The sequence below is a fragment of the Patagioenas fasciata genome, chromosome 5, assembly GCF_037038585.1.
Source record: "Patagioenas fasciata isolate bPatFas1 chromosome 5, bPatFas1.hap1, whole genome shotgun sequence".
Classification (NCBI taxonomy): domain Eukaryota; kingdom Metazoa; phylum Chordata; class Aves; order Columbiformes; family Columbidae; genus Patagioenas; species Patagioenas fasciata.
The window spans coordinates 53510514-53530595 of NC_092524.1; the positions used below are offsets into that span (position 1 = coordinate 53510514).

Sequence of the window (20082 nt, forward strand, 5' to 3'; positions counted from 1 at the left end):
TGTCCTATTAAACAAGTGAGACATGATAAATAAGAACGGCAGAAAGTGACAGGAGAGGGTAAGTTACATCTTGAAATGTATGTTCTATTTGTATTTTGCTTGTGTGCTGCTTCTGCTTTTTTACCTTTAGTTTAATTTTTTTTCTTTTTAAAAGTAAGTTTTTAGAAAAAGGCTGTCATACGTAGGACAATCTACCACCAGATAAGCATGCCATTCATGTTTAGTTAGCAATTTTCATCAAAATTGCTTTGATTTGCTGCTGAAGTCAGAGCAACTAACATCTTTCTTACTTCGTTCCTTCTTAAATGTAGGATTGCATTTACAGTTACACTCAACCACCTCTGTCATTAGTTCCAGTGAGAATCTGCTACTGATCTCCAATCTCATGTCCAGATTCTTTCAAAATTCTGTGGTGGATGAATAGGACAAATTTGTCCAGGTTCTTAGATTGAACACAGTCCCCTCTTTTCAGTCTGCTCTTTTTAGAGAAAAATAATTTCCTATTTCCAAACTCTCTCTCCAGTTAGCCATCCCACCTTCCATTTAGTATTCACCATGGCTGCAGTCAGCAGAAACTGAAGTAAAACATTGACTGGAGTTTGGAATTATTTTTAGACGCTCCCTAATTTTGGCTCACTCTCCTGGGCACAGTAACCCCACTTCTTTCTTTCTCCTCCTTTTATGAGATAGCATTTTATATTTTCTTCAACATATTTTGAAAGTTCTAACAATTTCACAGTCTCGTCTCTATCAGAATACTTCGACCTCTTAGACAGAATTTCATTATGCCTTCGTGTATGACAAGTTTTATGAGCTGTTTACTTAAATCTGACATTAATCCTACCAATTTTCTTCCCTTTATATAAATATGCTTTACATTCTATGTAATATCTTCCACATACAAGGTCAATATCCTTCCCATATAAGCACTTCATTGCAAAACACCATGTATAGTCTCTTTTTCTATATGGCAGGTATCTTCTTGTTTCTAATTATTTTTTGTTTTCATTAGTGGACTGTAGTTCAATTAGTAGACCAGACTATTAGGGGACATGCTCAGGGACCACTTGTACTGTCTCTTAAGCACAGTTGAAAGACTGAATGAAAGCAGCATTTATTAAAATCAGAAGAAACAACAGTTAAGTAGAAAAAAATGGAATAATCTATGTGTAGAAAAATGTGCGACCTGGAATGCACTCTACAATTTTTATTGTTTGTTTTAAAACCACATTTACAAAGAATAAACCAAGTGGGCACACAAACCAACACAGCCACCTCCTCTTGTTGTTTCCTCAGCAGTTTTGGGAAGCAACTAGATTACTTTGCTATAATGTAACCGTGTTGTATAGAATAGACACTGGCTTTCTATGTCACAGGAAAAAAACCTTTCATTAGATAGGAGGGGCAGCTGGAAACATTAATTCAATGGACAGGAAATCTGAAAATTCCAAATTAGCAAGGCTGCACTGAAACAGCAGGAGAAAAGGACTTAAATGAGAACAAAAAGACTGGAATTTCAGAAAGTATATACTGATTAAAACACACACGAGTCAGAGAAGTCAAGTAAGCAATAATTTGCTCCGAGAGCAATAAGTACTTTATTAATAGTTTTATTAACAGTGGCATAGTGTCATGTATTTTGTTTTACTGATGTGAAGTGTTACTGATTTCTTCAATGGGGCAATATATTCTATTTATAGCTCTCAATGCAACATAAAAGGATTCAACTCCGATTAAACGGGTACTAACTTAGGTTTCTGCTTCCTTGTCTTTTCCTGTGAGACTCCGGTGAAGAGGAACGTGTGTATTATGATATTCTTTTCACACCAAAATGCAAAATATAACAAGCATGCTTCCAACTGAGAAAGCATGTGCAACAACAAACCAGACAAAAAGGAATGGAAGAAAGGAAAAATGCAAATTAAAGAAAATAAGTATAAAATTACACTAAGCCACAGTATGAAAATGTTACCACAAAAAAATTACTTCCTCAGGAGAAACATTAGTACCCAAGGATACTATTTCTAATTTTTTTTTTTTGACTTTTTAAAAAATTGAACTTAAAAACGAAGATTTAAGTAAACCTTCACTGCTGATGCCTGAAAACACACCACCAAGTCTATACAAAACTACCACAACTATATATACTTAAGTAAGGTATCATTTAACATATTTTGAGTATCTTCTTTAGTTATTCCAGTTGCTTCATAGCAGACTATATTTAAAATATTGTAATTAGTTAAAATAGCATCTACAGTCATCACTTAATATGACTCTGAGGTTTCAATATATTCTGCCTTGCATTATTGTAGACCATTTAAGTATCAGATCTTTTAAAAACACTTTGCACGCTGCATAACTCCCCAGTGAAGAATTTTAAAACAGCATTACAGCTTTTATTTACCATTAGCTATATTACAGTAATGTCAGTAATACCCAAAAGCTCACACCAGGATCAAGCTTTCACTGTCAGAGTAAAGATAGTTCTTCCCTAAAAATACACTGCAACATGTACACAGTAGTCATCAGATGCCCTCTTCCTTATTTTTCTTTAAATTGCTCCTAAAAAAAACAAGAGTATACTTTTTGTGATGACCTCAACCTTCAGCCCCATCTTCAACTTCATAGAATTTACTAGTGTAAACAAACAGGGAAGTTCCCAAAATTGTCAAAAAGCCCCAACACCTCAAAAATCAAAAAAAACCCCACCTCATTCTCTCTTATCCTGCCCATAATTTGGAGGTAAATTACAAATGAAGATACAATGGCTGTTCAGAAAGATCTCTAAATCCCAGGAATCAGCCTGCCTTGCCCATAGACCCCAATTAAAAACAAAGGGAGAAAGAAAGAACAAAATAAAAAAAACCAAACATGCCACCCCCCCAACACAACCCCACTTGAAAATACTTGATATATTTCAAATTTCTGAAATAATGAACTTATCACTTTTTTCTGTCTGAAAGGCAAAGGGCATCTAATAAGCACTTGTAACTTGCAACCTAGCAAACAGGTCATTTCTGTTTAGAAGGATGGCATCTAGCTTCACCATGATTAGATTGGCAGCTATACACAGATAAAAATTAGACACACATTGAAGAAAATATTTCCTTTCTTACTCCAGTAGAATGAAAACTACAAAACAAGAAAATTAAGATTCCTAGTTATCAACACAGAAGTCTTCTGAACTTTTTTCTCACCTTTTTGTAAGAGCAAGCCTAAGGTTGACAACTGAAATGCAGACAAATAGTTTTGTACAAGAGAGTAACGGTTCTCAAGGAGGCCTTACTCTTGCACAGTATCTTTTAATACAAGTCCGCAACAGCAGCCTGCTATTCCAAATATTTCTGACTTATGTTACTGTGATTATAGACAGCTTCCTGTATGTTTCTTCTCATTCCCCCAAGTAAAAATATACTCTGGTACAAAAACTGAGAAGTCAGAGTAGTCATATTCATTCCTCCAACCTCAATTCAAGTATAAGAACAAGAAGTTGCAGGCCTAAACAGCACCCTGCAACTCATGACACAACATACTTAAGAAGATGTAGCAAAATTTGCATGCTAACAGGTGGTTAGAGTCTTCTGAAGTTTTTGAAAAATAATCTCTCTGCTATCGAAGTCGTGGGGAAAAAAGCAAGGTACATTGCACAACAAAGACAGAGTCAGTAAGATAGCTAAATAACTGAATGCATAGCCCCAGACTTTTCACATGCAGCAGGTACTGCAAGGTCTACAGCATTTAAGTTGGTTTTCCATACTTAAGATGGAGCCTTTGCACAACAATTCTTGTTATTGACAAGGTAGTTCTAGAACTTCCTAAAAACTAAATTTTTACAAAGGGGCTTGTAGGTTATCAAACTAACAGCAGAGTCAATGTGTACAAATTCTCTGTGGTTCTGTAACAGCAGATCAAATATTTACAAAAACTTTGAAATGTTCTACTGTGAAATAAGTCATCTTAACCAAATGAGAAGAAACATGAAGAAAACTGTCTATAATCACAGTAACATAAGTCAGAAATATTAGGAATAGTAGGCTCCTATTGCAGACTTGTCTTAAATGATCCTTCTGCTCTGTCAAGTGATCAGACAGAAGATGTTTATGGAGCAATGTGACTACTAGAGCAGGATGAAGACAGGCATGCTTCCTCAGTTTTTTTTTCTTCACATATATGCACACTGTCAATCCCACTGTCAATGCACTGAAATAGCTTTTTCTGAAAGGGGTCACTCAAAAATTACCCTGTTAACCTGAATGAATAGGGTAGCTTTGCATTATGAGCCTAAGGACTACCTGCTATGATTAAGAGCATCTCAGGTAACGAATATTTGGCTAATCCTGTTCATGAAGAAGACAGGGCTATTTCAGAGGTACTGCCTAAAGACAGTAGAAGGAGGTCAGGCTACTACCAGTCTGAACTTGGGGCCTGACACCTGTGAAACCAGCAAAACTTACTTTATATTCCAAATGCAATAGTTGCAACGTTGTGATCCCAGACTAGTGGAAGTGGCAAGGAAAAAGGGAAAAAAAAAAAAAAATCAGGTATGGGACTAGCTTTCAGATACACACACATACAATTAAAAATCCAGCCAATGTTTCTATCAGCAGGAGAAAGACATCTTCACATAAATGCGTAATTAATTTCATCTCTCTCTACCCCACTCAGACCAATACTGACCATTTCAAAGCAGCATAGCTGCTTTTCTATCTATGAATATGCATCATATATCTATGAATATTAAGCTTCCCTGCCTCTACTGCTAACTACTATAATTTTACACCAAGGGGTGAATTGTTAAGCCTGTTAAACTTAAATACCAAAAAAAATTTACTTCAGAAACAGAAAAATATACTCTCAAGTGATTCCATGGCTTAATGAATTTATGAAAGAATCTGTATGACAGCCAAACGTGAAAATCAAAACTTATAACTTCTACAGACCTTGATGATAGTCCACCTTCATGATTATCCCAATCTACTCAACACTGCATCTGATGTTAACACTGGCAAAAAAAGAAATGCATAAACACACTAAGAAGAATAAAAGCTATTAATTTTGGTCTGTGTACAGGCTGCTGGCGTGTGTGTGTCCCTTCAACAAAGGAGAAAAAGATTTATAGTTTGTTGCAAGATTAGAGCAAATATCAACTCTAAAACATAGTTGAAGAGTGGAGCGTCCTATTCAATAATGTATTAACTCTACTGCTTTTTTTCCAGAAATTCATGAAAACATAGTCTGAAAATTTAATGAAGTTATGAAGATCACGCCTTAAGTTAGATCAGATTTTGCACAAACTGTATTAAATTGTCACAATCTCAAGACTTTTTTTTTAAAAAAGTACATCTTCAAAGGCACTGTAAATTAGAACACATTGCCTTCACTTTTGCAAAATATTTGTGAGAAAAAAGTGAATAAAATTATGCTATGTAATACAAAAGTGAAAGATCTTCCTAAAGAACGTTCAAATTACCAAAACCTCAGCAAGAATACAAAACAATACTTAAGAGTAACACTTCCAATATTCAACTTGAAAATAGTGCATCTTACCCCCTGTTCCGAGAACTTTCAGGAGTTCAAAGTTTTCAATGCCAACCTTTTCTGCATGTCCTGTCAAATTTGCTGAAGGGAAAAAAAAAAAATCATGTCAGATATGTAGTACACTAAAACATCATTCTGACACATTACTATAGCTTCAATAAAAACAAGTTAGCAGATGAATTAAATAAGCAGCACTAAAAGGACATTCCAGTTGCATATTGTATTCTTTTAACTCAAAAAGCAAAAGGAGAACAATTTTCTTGCTGCCACTGGTATTCTTGGAGGTATAAGATCACAGAATAATAATTGAAGCCTATCTAGCTTGTATACACCATCTTTCATCATATCACTGTGCACTTCCAAAAACAGTTCAGTTTCATCTTGTCTGTAATCTCTAAAGAAAGCAGTCCAGTCACCCCTGAGCCCTAGCACCACAAATACTCTCATGTTCCTGGATTATATGGTAGTTGGGATGACATAATCAGAGCTCAAATAACCATGCTTTTAATATAGGATTACAAAACCTATAAAGACTCTCCACTATTATCAAGCAGGAAAGAGGTTGAGCCCACCAGCGTGGAAAAACCTAAGCTGCTACAAAGTTATTCCAGTTGTTGCACATTTTAGGAGGAGGAGGTTCTACATTTACACAAATCTATAGCACGTTGAGTACTTTCCTTGTCTAATGGGCATTTTTTCTAACCAGGGAAGTGAGTAGCCCTGTTTAAGAAATTAATTGTGGTGGCTTGATTTGTTATTGTTGGGTTGTTCGGTTTGGTCTTGTTTTTCTTTTATAAGCTGCTAAAAGCAAGCTTTATGCAGTTCCCATTTTTTCTATCTTTCATTGATCCAGGTTAAAAGCAGTAAAGCAGAAAAGTCACTCTGATTACTCTTAACCAAGTTCAGTTCCCTGGTCCACTTTAACGAGCAGCTGCATAGCAGTTTTATTAACTCAATTAAGGATGCAGCATCCAGCAGCAAAAGTTGCATAAACTGGCACAGCTGCTAAAAAATGCCTCTCAAAGAGCAACTTAAAGCCAAACTGTATGTCTAAAGGCTAATTTAAAAGAAAGAAAAAAAAAAAAGGCTTAGGAAAGATGTGCAAAAAGCTTTCTATAATAGCAGCACCACGGATTTCCAGCACAAAGATCTCTTGACCAAAAGAACAACACTCTATTTGATAGGAGATGCTGAAATCAACTTACAGTGTTCAACAGAAATTCTCATTTGGTTTGATATTTCTAAGAAACTTTATCAAGGCAGTTTGCTTTCTGGATTAATTATCAAAATGTATAGTTAATCTCCATTCACAGAACTACATTAGCTCAACAACTCAAAGCCAACAGAAGACTTAAAGCTTCAGAAAGACATCTGTCTGCAAAGGAGGAACAAGTACAAAACAATACAAACACTAAATAAATGAAAAAGCAAATTTGTGACTTGATCCAGTCCTAGGAATCTGTACACATACACAAAATGCATCTAGTTGGGATAAGGTAACACACATGCTGTCATGCAAGGCACAGATGAAATCTCATGTAAAATATTATTTTAAACTCCTATCATTGATCTTCACAAGTGATTAGTCAAATTCAGAATAAGTACAGAGAGACCCCTTGAAATTACTGGGATATCGGAAAGTCTAAAACAGCTTTCAAGGCTTTTTCTTGTACAAACAGAAGTACACATGACAATTTTTTTGCAAATCTGAGGGAATCTACAAGCCGTCCTAATACTAAACAAAAACAAACAAACAGACCACAAAAAAAAAAAACCTACCACCACAGCACAGTAAAATTATTACTATTTTTGTGATCAGTTGCATTTCAATAACATGTACTAGGCAAGACAGTACTAGAATCATTAACAATCCAACGAGGCAATATGCACCACAGGAGTTGAACTGAAGCTTATTGTACTATTTCCACTGCAAATAGAACAAATACTGCAGCTAGTGCTATACCACAGTCATTGCTGAAGTCAGCAGTAATGAAGATGCACTTCTGTGCCAAGAAAGGAATAAGAGCCTGAGCTAGTGTCTAAATAATATGATTTTTAATTTATTTTTGTTTTTAAAAAGGGTAAAAAGGAGGACTCCAGGAACTACCGACCTGTCAGCCTCACCTGTGTGCCTGGGAAGATCGTGGAACAGATCCTCCTAGAAGCTATGATAAGGCACATGGAGGACAGGGACGTGACTGGAGACAGCCAGTCTGGCTTCACCAAGGGCAAGCCCTGCCTGACCAACCAGTGGCCATCTACAATGGAGTAACTACATCAGTGGACAAAGGAAGGGCTACAGATGTCATCTACCTGGACTTCCGCAAAGTCTATGACACAGTCCTCCACAACATCCTTCTCTCTAAACTGGAGAGGTATGGATTTGATGGGTGGACTGTTTGGTGGATGAGGAACTGGATGGATGGTCACACCCAGAGAGCAGTGGTCAATGGCTCAATGTCTGGATGGACACCAGTAACAGCTGGTGTCCCTCAGGGGTCTATACTGGGACCAGAACTGTTTAATATTTTCATCAATGACATAGACAGGGGGAACAAGTGCACCCTCAGCAAGTTTGCAACCACCACCAAGCTGAGTGGTGCAGCTGACATGGCTCAAGGGATGGGATGCCATCCAGAGGGACCTAGATGAGCTCAAGACATGAGCCCATGTAAACCTCACGAGGTTCAACAAGGCCAGCAAGGTCCTGCACCTGGATCAGGCAATCCTCAGTATCAATACAGGCTGGGGGATGAAGGGATTGAAAGCAGCCCTACATAGAGAGAGGGACTTAGGGGTACTGGTGGATGAAAGATCGGACATGAGCCCACAATGTGCACTTGCAGCCCAGAAAGTCAATCGTATCTTGGGCTGCAAAAGGAGGGTGGCCAGCAGGTTGAGGGAGGCAATTCTGCCCCTCTGCTATCATTAAGGCCCCATCTGGAGTCCTGCATCCAGCTCTGGAGCCCTCAGCACAGGAAAGACAGGGATCTGTCGAAGAGGGGCTAGAGGAGGTCACAAAAATTATCAGAGGGCTGGAACAGCTCTGCTGTGAGGACAGGCTGAGAGAGTTGGGGTTGTTCAGCCTGCAGAAGGCTCCAGGGAAGCCTTATTGCAGCCTTTGAGTACTTAAAATGGGTGTATGAGAGGACTGTGAGGACAGACTTAGCAGGGTCTGTTACAACAGGACAAGGGGTAACGGTTTTAAACTGAAGGAGGGGAGATTCAGGCTAGATATGAGGAAGAAATTTTTTCACAATGAGGGTGGCAAAAAAACGGCACAGGTTGCCTAGAGAAGTGGTAGATGCCCCACTCCTGGAGATGTTCAAAGCCAGGCTGGACAAGGTGCTGAGCAACCTGATCTAGTTGAAGATGTCCCTGCTCATTGCAGAAGGGTTTGACTAGGTGACCTTTGAAGGTCCCTTCCAACCCAAACTATTCTGTGATTCTATGATTCTATAATTAGAACACATCATGTCACAGTCAGAAAGCTGTCTTGTCTTGAAGCAACTTAATATTACATATTACTCTTCTTAACAAGCACTGAGAATGGCACTCAATACTCAATATAAGCAGTTTCAAAACAGTGTCTTTCCTGCCAGCGACAGCAGGAGTCAGGGACCATCTTAAATAGACCAGGGCTAGAGTGCCCACAGTTTTAATTAAGCACTGGATGTGACTGAAGAGATTCAAGACACAGAACTGCTCTGGATACCAGCTGAGTGAGTGCTGAATTCAGAGTGGGAAGAAATTTTTCACTGAGAAATGCACTGATTTGGATCTTCCGTTATGGAGTGCTCCAGAAATGTTTTACCATCTCACATCCTTTAAGAGCTGTCAGCAGAAGTCTTCTCAATTAAACATCCTTCTAGAAAGCAAAACAGTCATTTAATTCTGCTGTGTTCTTGGAACTGAACAGGCAGATTGAGAGAGTGGAATACAGAAAAACACTGCATCTTAAGTAACACGGTGAAGGCTTGTAGTGCTGGCTATAGTCCTTAAAAGAGATCAAGTCCTAAACTCTATCTATTAATCCAAAATGTACCATAAACTCAATTTAACTGCTGTTCTACACTCAATAACATTAGTCAGACCTTTCCCACTTCCATGAAGTTACACAATAAAAAGCTGAGTGACACCTAGTTTGAACTATTATGTACTTGTTTCAACATAAGCTGTAATTTTGTACTATCCACTTAGTCCCTTTTTTACTTCAACTTAGAGCAAAAATAAAACAGGTAGACAGTTCTGAACTCATATCAAAGAAGAGCAAATGCAATTCACGTTACTCTGAACTCCAGGATCACAACTAGGATAACTGGGGTGACAACTGTTCATTCCTTATATTGGATGCTCAAGGAGAAGACCATCTGAAACAGAAAAATATTCAAGATCTCACAAAGTTGCTGATCCCATTCTAGAAGGCCTGGAAGCCAAAAATGATGACAGATCTCTGAAGTACTAGCTAAGCAGAATACAATAAGTGGAAATTCAGAAGCATGAAATGCTGTGGGAAACATGACAGGAAATTATCGTTACCATTAGGAAAACAGACTGAAGCTGAAGAAGATTATCCCACCAAAGTTATCATTTGCACATCAGAAGCTCAAATACAGATAAAAGCACAGACATCTGAGATTAACAATCCAGACTCGAAACAGTCTGAATTGGAAAATGCTCCATGTTAAGATCCATTTGCATTCATCAGCAGTAACCCTTTTGCTATTACAGAGGTGATTTTGCTATGAGGTTTGTCAGTAGTGTCAGACTAATAAGTCTGAGGTCACCAAGACTCAACCTAGAAGCACCTCCGTGGTTAGCTAGAAACTTAATATGCAATAACGCTACATATCACATAATAGCCAAAAAAAAAAAAAAAAAAAAAACACAAAATTGGCAAGATGCTAATGAATAAAGCTGCTATAGATAATTTAATGCTGAATGCAGTTGAAACAGTCAGACCAAAATAACAGATACCTAAAGATCATGCATACCTTTTAAAAAAAGAAGTTATACCTAAGTACATGATATAAATCAACTTGGGTCTTCTCTATCATCAGAAATCAGTATAACACTTTAAAAATATCCTTTATTCAATCACAAGCACTCTGGACACAGTGTTAAAAGTAACAATGTAGATAAATTTATCAACAAAAGAAGAGCTACTGACACTTTAATGTTGACAGAAGGTATTCACATATTAGTTTATGCAGACATTAACCAGGAAACAAGAATTACCTTCAGAACTATCCTCTCTCAGGTAAAGCTTTTATAACCATCTGTCCAAGCCAGCATAAAATATTTACAGACGTCAACAAAAAATCTGAAAGAGGAAACAGTCACAACAGAGCCCAGAACAAAACACAAAAACAAATGAAGTGACTGTGTGTAACTTAAGTCCTTCATAAACCAGGTCATCTGCCTATCTACAGAATGAGTCAGAAGCAAAGAAATCCTAGCAGAGCTTGCACCTCATCATTAGGATTGTATAATGGTTAAAAGAAAAAAAAAAAAAAAAAAAAGAGAAAGAATCAAAGAATGTTTACCATAAGCTATCAAGTGATGCCAAGCAACGAAAGGGATCCAAGGGAAATATTTACATGAAGAATACAGCTGCAAATCACACCCTCAGATACCCTGGCTTTCTCATATGTGTAAATTCTGGCAAGTGTTTTCTGAATTGCCTCCTGAGTAGCATCCTAAAGTGCACTGAAGTGGTATATAAGCCTTCTAACTCTTTTGTGGAATCCAGCAAGAGCTTTTAAACAATCACATTTGAATACGCTGGAACAAAGTTAAACAACAGGCTGACAATGAATACTGTGACTAATAGTTTTCATTTATATTAGGCATTTTACAGAGTATCACTGAAGCAATGAGAGCAAAATGAGCAATGGCACCAGACCATTTTACAGATCATTTTGACCAGGTTTGTTAGATTCCAAAGCCTGAGGGAAAATAAATAAATAAATAAATGATCAATAGTCATTCTCCTCCTTCATTATCAAAGCTTATCACAAGCACAGATACCGGAAGCAGCAATAAATTCTTAGAATACAGAAGATTTTTCAAAGTGTTGATTCTATAAAGAATAAAACCCAGAGATTTAAGTTATATTAAGGATGATTCATAAACTTACTCTCTTTAAACACTCTTTATACTTCCCACAGCAACATGAGAATATATATATATTTTCATGCTCACAAGAGAAAAGTAGAAGTAAAAGCAATCCTATCTTCCAAATATTCAACTATTAATATCTCCAAATCTCTAAACAATATACAGAATTAGTACAAAGAGTCAAATTAAAAAAAAAAAAATCTGTATCTTACAGAAAATATTAGTAGCATCTTTAAACTTTCGTAAGAAACTTTCCTTCTAAAAATAAAAAAATATAATACTGTAGAGGTGCCAGGTGCAGCTCCATAGTGAGGACTGAATACTCTAATACATGATTCATCATGTTTTTTAGCCATAGGAATTTTCACAATGCCTTACGATGTAAGATGAACCTTACAGTTTACAAATAAATCCATTTTCATTTAAGTTCTCATTCAGGAAGGGGTAACTAAGAATTTGTAATATGAAACCCATCAAATAGTCCATGCGTATATTGTCTGTAGCCTTTTATAGTTTCATAGTGAATTACAAATTAAGACTATTTGACTCAAGTGGAAGTTCCAAATTCTGCCTCTGGAGGCCTGCAGCCCATTGCTACAATGACCTCGGGGCTGTACGTGCCTTTTCACATGTCACGTGTTACAGTCAGACAATCTACAAACTGAAGCAAGTTCTGGAACCCGAAGTTTGTGATAGCATTAAAATGAATCCAGTATCCTCTTCAAAATGGACTTGACAAAAGGAAAAGAACAACATCTTAAATAGAAACAAACAATCTATATACAGCCTATTGACCATACACTGGTGGAAAGTCTCCCAAGTCCCCTTCATGATCCCAGCTTTGCTAATCTCTGCCTCTCACTGGGCAAAGCAGGGAGTGCACACATCCTGCAAGACGGGTAACCTCCCACCTACTAGTCACACACAGGATCCTTCGATCCTTATTTTATTTTTTCCCAAAAACAAGGGTTATGACAGAAGCAAACAGGACAGGGGGGGAAGGAAATCTCACTGTTAACAGCTCTATTTCTTTCTTACCTTCATACACCGTAAGTCTTTCCCTCTCTGTCAATATCACTCCCCATCACACAAAGATTTTTCTCTAGTAGGCTTTACATTTGCCATTGTTCAGTTCCACAGCACCACCAGGAAACAAAAAATGTGAAGAGGCAACAATATTCTTTCTTTTCATTGTAAATAGCACACAACCTCTTAGGTCTCCAAAAACATTAGAAGTTGTACTAACTCTGAGGTTAGCCTTCAAAAAATAAAACCTTTTCAAGATTCCAGAAACAGATGCTGCAGAAAATTTATTTTTTTATTATTTTCACTGAAGAGCTTCAGTGAGAATCAGACAGTCACCACTTCCTATCATTTGATCTTTGGCATATTTTTCCTTCTACTTGCTGAAAAGAAAAGGCAATTTCACTTTCCCCAAAAACTCATTTCCTTCCCAAAGCGAGAAAAGAAAGATGGTGACTATTTTGAAGTGGCTGAATGTGTGAGGTTTCTACTGAGGAAAAAATGGTTTGTGTGACAGGAAAAGAAAGAAAAATTTTAAAAAGGGGAAAAAAAAGAAAGCTAAATCTATTGGAAGAAAATTATTAACTGAAACATGTCCTAAAAAGTCACTGTTGTTTCTAATCTGCAAGATTACCAACTGAAGGAACAATAACTGTAGGACATGCGTGCTTACAGTTTCCCCAGCAGTAGGGGGACATTCTGATTCTTCACATCACTAAAATAAGGTATACATACACACAGAGGTGACCAGTATTTGCAATACAGCTAACCACATGGCATCTCACAAAGGCACTCAAGTGTTATGCACCATAGCTCCTTCCCTATCACAGACCCAATCTACATGCCTACGAAGTGATGTTTTTTTCAGCAATTGCTTTTTGGTCACGCAACAGAGGAGTTTTAGGACCCTAAAAACACGGAATACAGAACCTAAATTAAGGCTGACCTTACATATCAAAGCCAGCGCTGTAATTTCAAGGTCAAAGTTTAAAAGAAATCACACCATGGTATGACAGGGTTAATCATCTGGGAGTCATGTAGAAATAGTGCTGCACATGCTTTAACTATGCATTTTCACATGCTGCAATACTTGCTTGAAGGTAAGAACAATCATCAGTTTCATTCTTGAATATACTCACTTCATCTTAAATTCAAGTTTTATAGTGTTTTATAGTATTTTTAGAGCAATTTCAAGACCCAAGTAATTGCAAATGTAAAGTATAACTGTAGGTTCACTTCCATTTAGTTGATTGGAATATGCAAGTCTTTGTACTCTGAGTTTGTTACCAAGAGGCTCAAGCAATAACTTCGATAATATGAAAATGAGACACTCCCTTCCCAAAGAAGCTACTATTGCTACCACAATAGTACATTATTCCAAAGCACTGTAAAAAGTGACCACTTTTTCATCTGCCAACTGACAGTTACTTTCGATATGTAATTCTAAATCGTTCAATTACTCCCAGAGCTAACAAGATCAAAGAAAGAACATGGAGAAGAGCAGAACACTAGACTCTAAACAAATTGCACATTAAAAGTATATTCATGGTATACAACCTCAGTATTTAAGAACAATGAAGATCCTCTGGTTCCAATTCTTGCACATCCCCTCACCCTCTTTATCAAAACAAAGTAAAAGTAAATAATCGTGCTGCACGCTTTAAAACTGCACTGGGCTGATCCTAGCCAGCAGAGGCACCCTTGCAGCCAGACCCAGTACAAAAAAACTAATATCCAAAGTATCCTAGAGATTATTTTTATATTTCTGTATCAACAGAAGCTGACTGCAATTCTTCTCCTCAAATTATCATATCTCTGTGCATTGTGTGGAGAAAAGTTCTGAAACAGTACCTTGATATGTCTTGCATAGTGATGACACTATTGACACCTTTAGGAGTAGGAGTCTCCCAGCAGTACCTGACAGAGCAGCTCCCTCCTCCACCCTAATGCTCCAGAAATAGACAAGCCATTGCTAGAAAGCATTTTTCAGAATGCAGTTTTCTAAATACTTAATAAGGATAAGACAATGAGCAGGGAAGAAGCAAGTGACTCCTATTACGCTGAATTTCAGAAGCTTAAAAATGCACAAACGAGGTTGACAATTTTAAAATTAAAAGCAAGTATCAGTACTTACTGAATCTTTTAAGCTTTAACATCAGGATTGAAATAAGAATTGCTTGTTATGCTATATCAGACAGGTCTTCGTCTAGTTTATATGAAAGTGTTTATTCCTCAAACTATCTTTAGATAGCTATGCCACAAGGATATGTGTTGTCTCAACTTCTACAAAAGAAATCTAGACATAGCTAGGTAAATATGCAGAATAAACATGTTCCACTTGCCTTCCCTTTACACCTTTTTCTCCTGCACACTGAAATCTAGTAACACCCAATGAGACGAGTACATTTTCCCCAGCGCTTTTGCTTCTTCTTGAAAGAAGGAAACTACAGTCCTTTTGGTTTCTGCGTAGCCACCAGGAAGAGCAACTTTTTTTTTTTTTTTTCCTGTTTAGGCTGCAGTGATAGCCACGTTCCGCTGGGGCACCTCCACTGAGCCCCTAGACCTGAGTAACAAGGGGACACCAGGCTGAACGTGACGGAAGAGACCCAGTACCACCGCTTACCTTCCCCATCAGCCTATTAGAGAATGTCAAATACATTAACTCAGGGGGCGGTTCTCTCAAACTTCTGTGATGAACAGCATCATATATTTACTTTAATTTCATCATGGAGAACAAAAGAAGGCGAGAGAAAAGGAATGAGGGTCATGGGTTAAGAGCACCTCCACTGTTAATAAATACAGAGAATATACATCCTGATTATGTTTTACACACACTTCTAAATTAACACTAAAATCTAGATTTACTGCAGCATTCAAGTTGCCTGGAAACTTTCGAGAAGCACAGAGTTCCTATTAAAAATATATTAAGATCTTCCCCAACACAACAACCTACGGCAGAGCATTTCTGCTGTATCTTGAAAGGTCATACATGTTTCACGTGTTAAACTACTTCTCCAGAGGGTCTTCAAGTAACTACTGAGTAACAAGAAGATTCACAGACTGAAACGCCAAATAACTGCGGTTACATGTTGGCACATTCCCCTCCCTACAATTCCGGCATTTCACCGAGGTCAGAGAAAAGCTGTCACACAAAACGACATCATTTAGGACTGCAACAAATAGCCTCCCTCCTCCCCAATACTGACATAGCCATAAAAGTCAAACACACAACTTAAAAATTTAAGTCTTATCTCCTTCAAAAGCGCCAAATACCACTGGTGAAGTGGGACAGGGGAACCAAATATACAGCAGAAGTGCAACTGAAATACTTTTTTTCAGAAATAAAAGAAGGGACCTCCCGCCCCCATCTCCCACGCTCCTGCCCATGTCTTTCAGCTCATCTTTTTTTTCTCACACAGAGATTTCCCCACAGGTCCCGATCAAGTCTCCCGAACCTCCCTCCTCAGCACTTCTTCCCCAACTCCCGGCAGCCAGGCCCCACTCCACCACCCCCCGCGCTGCTCCCAGGCAGCACGGCTGCCCTCGTAGCCCCCGCCAGCACCCCCGCCCCCGCCATGACCTCCCGGCCCCCGGCGCTCACCGTTCCTCAGCTCGTGCTTGACGGTGAGGAGCGGCAGCTCCCCCTCCTCCGCCGGGCCCGAGGGTCCCTCCATGTTCGCACAGGCGGGCGCTCCCCCGCCCCTGCCGCTCCCCGTGTGTGTGAGCGCGGAGGCGGGGGGACGTCACCTGGCCTGAGGCGGATTTTATTTTCCAGGGGCGCTCCGGGGGAGAGGAGCCATTCAGGCGCGCTGAGGGCGGGGGGCGGCTGCTCTCCCCTTCGCCTCGGGTAAAACGGAAAAAAAACCCCAAAACACAAAAACAAACAAACAAAAAAAAAACCCAACCAAACAAAATAAAACCACCACCCAACAACAAACGGTTATTAAAATACAGGGAGGCACACGCACGTCGCCTTCCCTCCCCCGGCCCTCAGAGCCAGCCCATGTCCTTGCGGCTCCCCTCCCCCTTGCTCCGGCCGCCCTCCCCGCCCAGCAGCAGGGAGCGGAGCGGAGCTGAGCGGAGCTCGGCGCGGCCCAGCCGGGATAGGCTGAGGGGGGCGGAGGAACGGGTGCCGTAAGAAGCGGCTCCTACTCAGGCGCTCGCGCCCCTTCCCTCCCCCCGCCGAGCGCTAATTGGGCGCGCGCGCCCGCGAACCCCAGCGGCTGTTGGGCAGAGAAAACCCTGCGTGCCTCCTTCCGCCGAGCGGCGCGCTCCCTCATTGGATCAGCGGCTGCGCCAATCGCGGGCTCCGCCCCCCTGGTTTCCCCCCAATCCCTCTACTCCCTAATGTTGTTTGTAAACATTCCCGCCCGCCTCTCCCACTTACCCCTCTGCTTGAGGGCGGGCGCTGGGTTGCCTAGAGAAAACGGAAGGCTCTGATTGACCAGTGAGGCTGGCAATCATCTGAGGGAGCGGCGATGGCTCCCTTCCCTCGGCTTGTGGGCCGGTTCCATCGTACTTGAGGGAATGGGGGGAAGTTGTGGGTTTCCTTGCTCACCGTGGTGGCGGGTGGGAGCTAAGCAGAGCCGCAGTGTCGCGCGAGGGGACCCGGGCAGCCCCTCGCCGCTGGACAGGACAGGGAGGAGGGACGGCCGGGCGGGGAGTTCTCGCAGCGCCCTGACTGCCCGCTAAGCCGCCGCCTCATCCCCCCACGGCGCGGGCGGTGTGTGCGGGCCCACAGCGGCGGCCAGTCCGTGCGGCGCGGCCGGGCGGGCTCGTTGACCTCCTTGGGCTGTGGCAGCTGGAGAGCTGCCGCCGTGAGCGCGGCACGTCGGTACGTCCGCCTGCAGGCTAGCGCGCAGCGCCGGGTGACAGCGCCGCGGCCGCGCGGTACGCGCTGCGGTGTCGCAGGTTACAGGCCCAGAAAAATGGGGACGGCGGGTGAGAGGGCTGCAGAGAGAGAGGCGCCCCGGGCCGCGCCGGAAGCGGCCTTAGCCGGGCTGGGGCAGGAGGTGGTGTCCGCGGCCGCGGGGCAGCGGGCGGAGCCGTCGTCTTGCGAGGTTGCAGAGGCTGCATTTACTAGAAGAGCTTTTGTGATCGCTGCAAGGTCACAGGGCCGAGACGAGCTGGGTTGGCCATGCCGGCGCAGGCCGTGCCTGTCCGGGGGTCGCGTTCCGTGGTGTGCTGTGCGGGGGCTGGCCTGGCCGTGGCCCGGTCACAGCGCTCTGCCCGGGCCGGGGCGTGCGGTCCCGTCACCGCGCGGTACGCGCTGTCCTGGCAGCGGGGCTTGGATCCGCTTTTAAGGAAGATGTGTTTTGAATCGCGTTAGAGCTGTTCATCTCACTTAAGCCTCTCAGTCTGTTATGTTTTGGAAGCAGTCTGATACGTCTGAAGCACTTCACATTTCCCGAGACAGATTGCACAAACCACTTTTCTCTCCGTTTCTCACAGCAATTTCTGACTTGTTCCTTTTGAATGCCTCTGTTTCCTATCCTTTGACACTGGATAACAAGATGCTGATTTGCAATGCCATGTCACATACAACAGATGTGTTCACTCAGGGTCTGATTCTGGTACATCAAACATCAGTGAAATAAAATGTGTTCTGTTAATACTTTATTCACATTCCAGTATTACATATTTGTGTGTTTGTACACATATATAGAAATCCATGTACATATATACCTACACACATTTCTACAGTTTCATGTTGGGAGATTGAATTGAACTATTTAAAGTTGATAAGAGCTCTCTACTAGAGAATTGTTAAGTACCAAAGCTTGGTTTTAGAATGCTTTTGGGATGAGTTTTCTTCCCAGAAATTAAAAATACTAGCTAAGGGTTTCATAGTGTTCCTAGTAAAACTTTTGAAGGTGTTTTTCACAAAGCATTGCAGGTGTTCTCTTGAGACGTCTCCCTGTAGCATATGGTACACACATAACTTCACTGAAAATGTCCATCTAGTTACTGCCTTTCCAACAGTATTTTATCAAGACTATAAATGTAGAAAGTCTGATCACAGAAGATGTTTTCAAACTGAAAAATAATTGATTGACTAACATTTGTCACTTGGTTTTAAAAGCTTCTGTATTGCAGAGGCAATAAATATTACATCAGCATGTTAAACTACAAGAGGAAAAATAATGAAAATACAAACTAAACTGATCAAGGTCATTGTTATATTTTTGCATCTTTGTAACTGATGACTCCTTTGTACAACTAGTGGGAAGTGTCAGTTTTACTTCTTCTTTACAAGAAGTAACAACCACTTCTGATTATTTTGTGTCCCAGATGTTACATATTAAAGACACTAGTACTATATTTCATGCAGTGGCTTTAAACTTTGGATTGACTGTCCCTGGCAGCCTCCAAAGAGAGAAACTGAAGTCTGACTCTGCTGCGTTCCTCACTAGCCGTCAGTGTGAGTGGAGCTGGCAAGGAACCCAGTCATTGCTAATAGTCTTGGTTTTAGATGTTCATAGCTTGATGGGCTTTATCTGCCTCAGGCTGAAACCTCTTTTCTCCTTTTAAATCTCAGCTAAAGCAGCTTTAAAGAATGACCTAATAACCCTAAAACGTCAACCCCAGGTTAGTGATCCATTATGGTAGCTGCTGATTACGCTTATAGGAAGACACAGTGATTACCCTGTATATTAAGGTTTAAGTTGTCACTAGGCTTGGAAAGTACTACTGCATGAACTGAAAGTTCATTCTTATCACTGAGAGACTCACTGATTTACTTGCACCTTGGAAAAAGTAACTGAGCAGCGTGGTCATTTTATTGAAAAAAAAAAAAAAAACCAAACATTTTTTTACATAGCAGTCTCTCCAGTGTTAAAATATTTTTGCAGTGTGATTCTCGTGTCATATCCAGAAACAGCACAGCAGCCCTACTGAATGCTTGGAAAGAATCCCACTGTTTGACAAGTGAAAGAGCTATACTTGCCCTGAAATCCTAAACCTGCCATCAGTAGTCTGTGATTACAAGACTATGCCCAAGTTTTCATTTTGACTGAACTCTTGGGAGCCGCGGAGGATTAAACTTGGTCATGTGTTTGTTTTAAGAGTGGACCTACCTTCAGTGGAATGGTCCAGGCATAGTGGGCTGGTTTCATTATCTCCATCATCTTTGTCTTTGAAGCAGTATCACATGGTTTTGTGATTGTTTGTGAAAGGATGCAGTTTTGTCAGCCTCAAGGGTAGATAGGATTTACAGGTAGGTGAAAACGTACAGGCTACATCTGGACCAGAAAATAAAGTAGATTAGGACTCATTCTTTAGGTGTCAGGGCAAGTGGCATGGCACAGCATGGCATGACTCGCATGCGTATAGCTGAATTCTTTCCCCTTCAACACAGAGTGGCCTTTTTGGTGCTGCCTACTGGATTTACACAGATTGCAA

At 40.6% G+C, this 20082-nt stretch overlaps 2 protein-coding genes across 10 annotated transcripts in view; one reads left to right on the top strand and one right to left on the bottom strand.

Moving 5' to 3' along the window:
• The window catches only part of RPS6KA5 (ribosomal protein S6 kinase A5), an 82694-nt gene extending 65313 nt beyond the window's left edge, over positions 1 to 17381 (bottom strand). For 2 of the 5 annotated variants that reach the window (XM_065838257.2, XM_071809559.1), the window contains exons 1-2: positions 16283 to 16928; positions 5548 to 5619 (exon numbers count right to left, since the gene is read on the bottom strand). In XM_065838257.2, coding sequence (XP_065694329.1) covers positions 5548 to 5619; positions 16283 to 16355 — 145 coding nt within the window. In that variant the 5' untranslated portion in view covers positions 16356 to 16928. Of the gene's footprint in view, positions 1 to 4454; positions 4496 to 4940; positions 5003 to 5547; positions 5620 to 16282; positions 16930 to 17068 lie in introns of those variants that run through there. The other 3 variants (XM_065838258.2, XM_071809556.1, XM_065838260.2) reach the window with 3 other exon arrangements.
• An 11-nt stretch (positions 17382 to 17392) lies between these two features.
• DGLUCY (D-glutamate cyclase) overlaps positions 17393 to 20082 on the top strand; it is a 50589-nt gene continuing 47899 nt past the window's right edge. For 3 of the 5 annotated variants that reach the window (XM_065838843.2, XM_065838847.2, XM_071809563.1), the window contains exon 1: positions 17393 to 17515. The gene's annotated coding sequence lies outside the window, so the exon portion shown is untranslated. The remainder of the gene's footprint in view (positions 17516 to 20082) is intronic. The other 2 variants (XM_071809560.1, XM_065838845.2) reach the window with 1 other exon arrangement.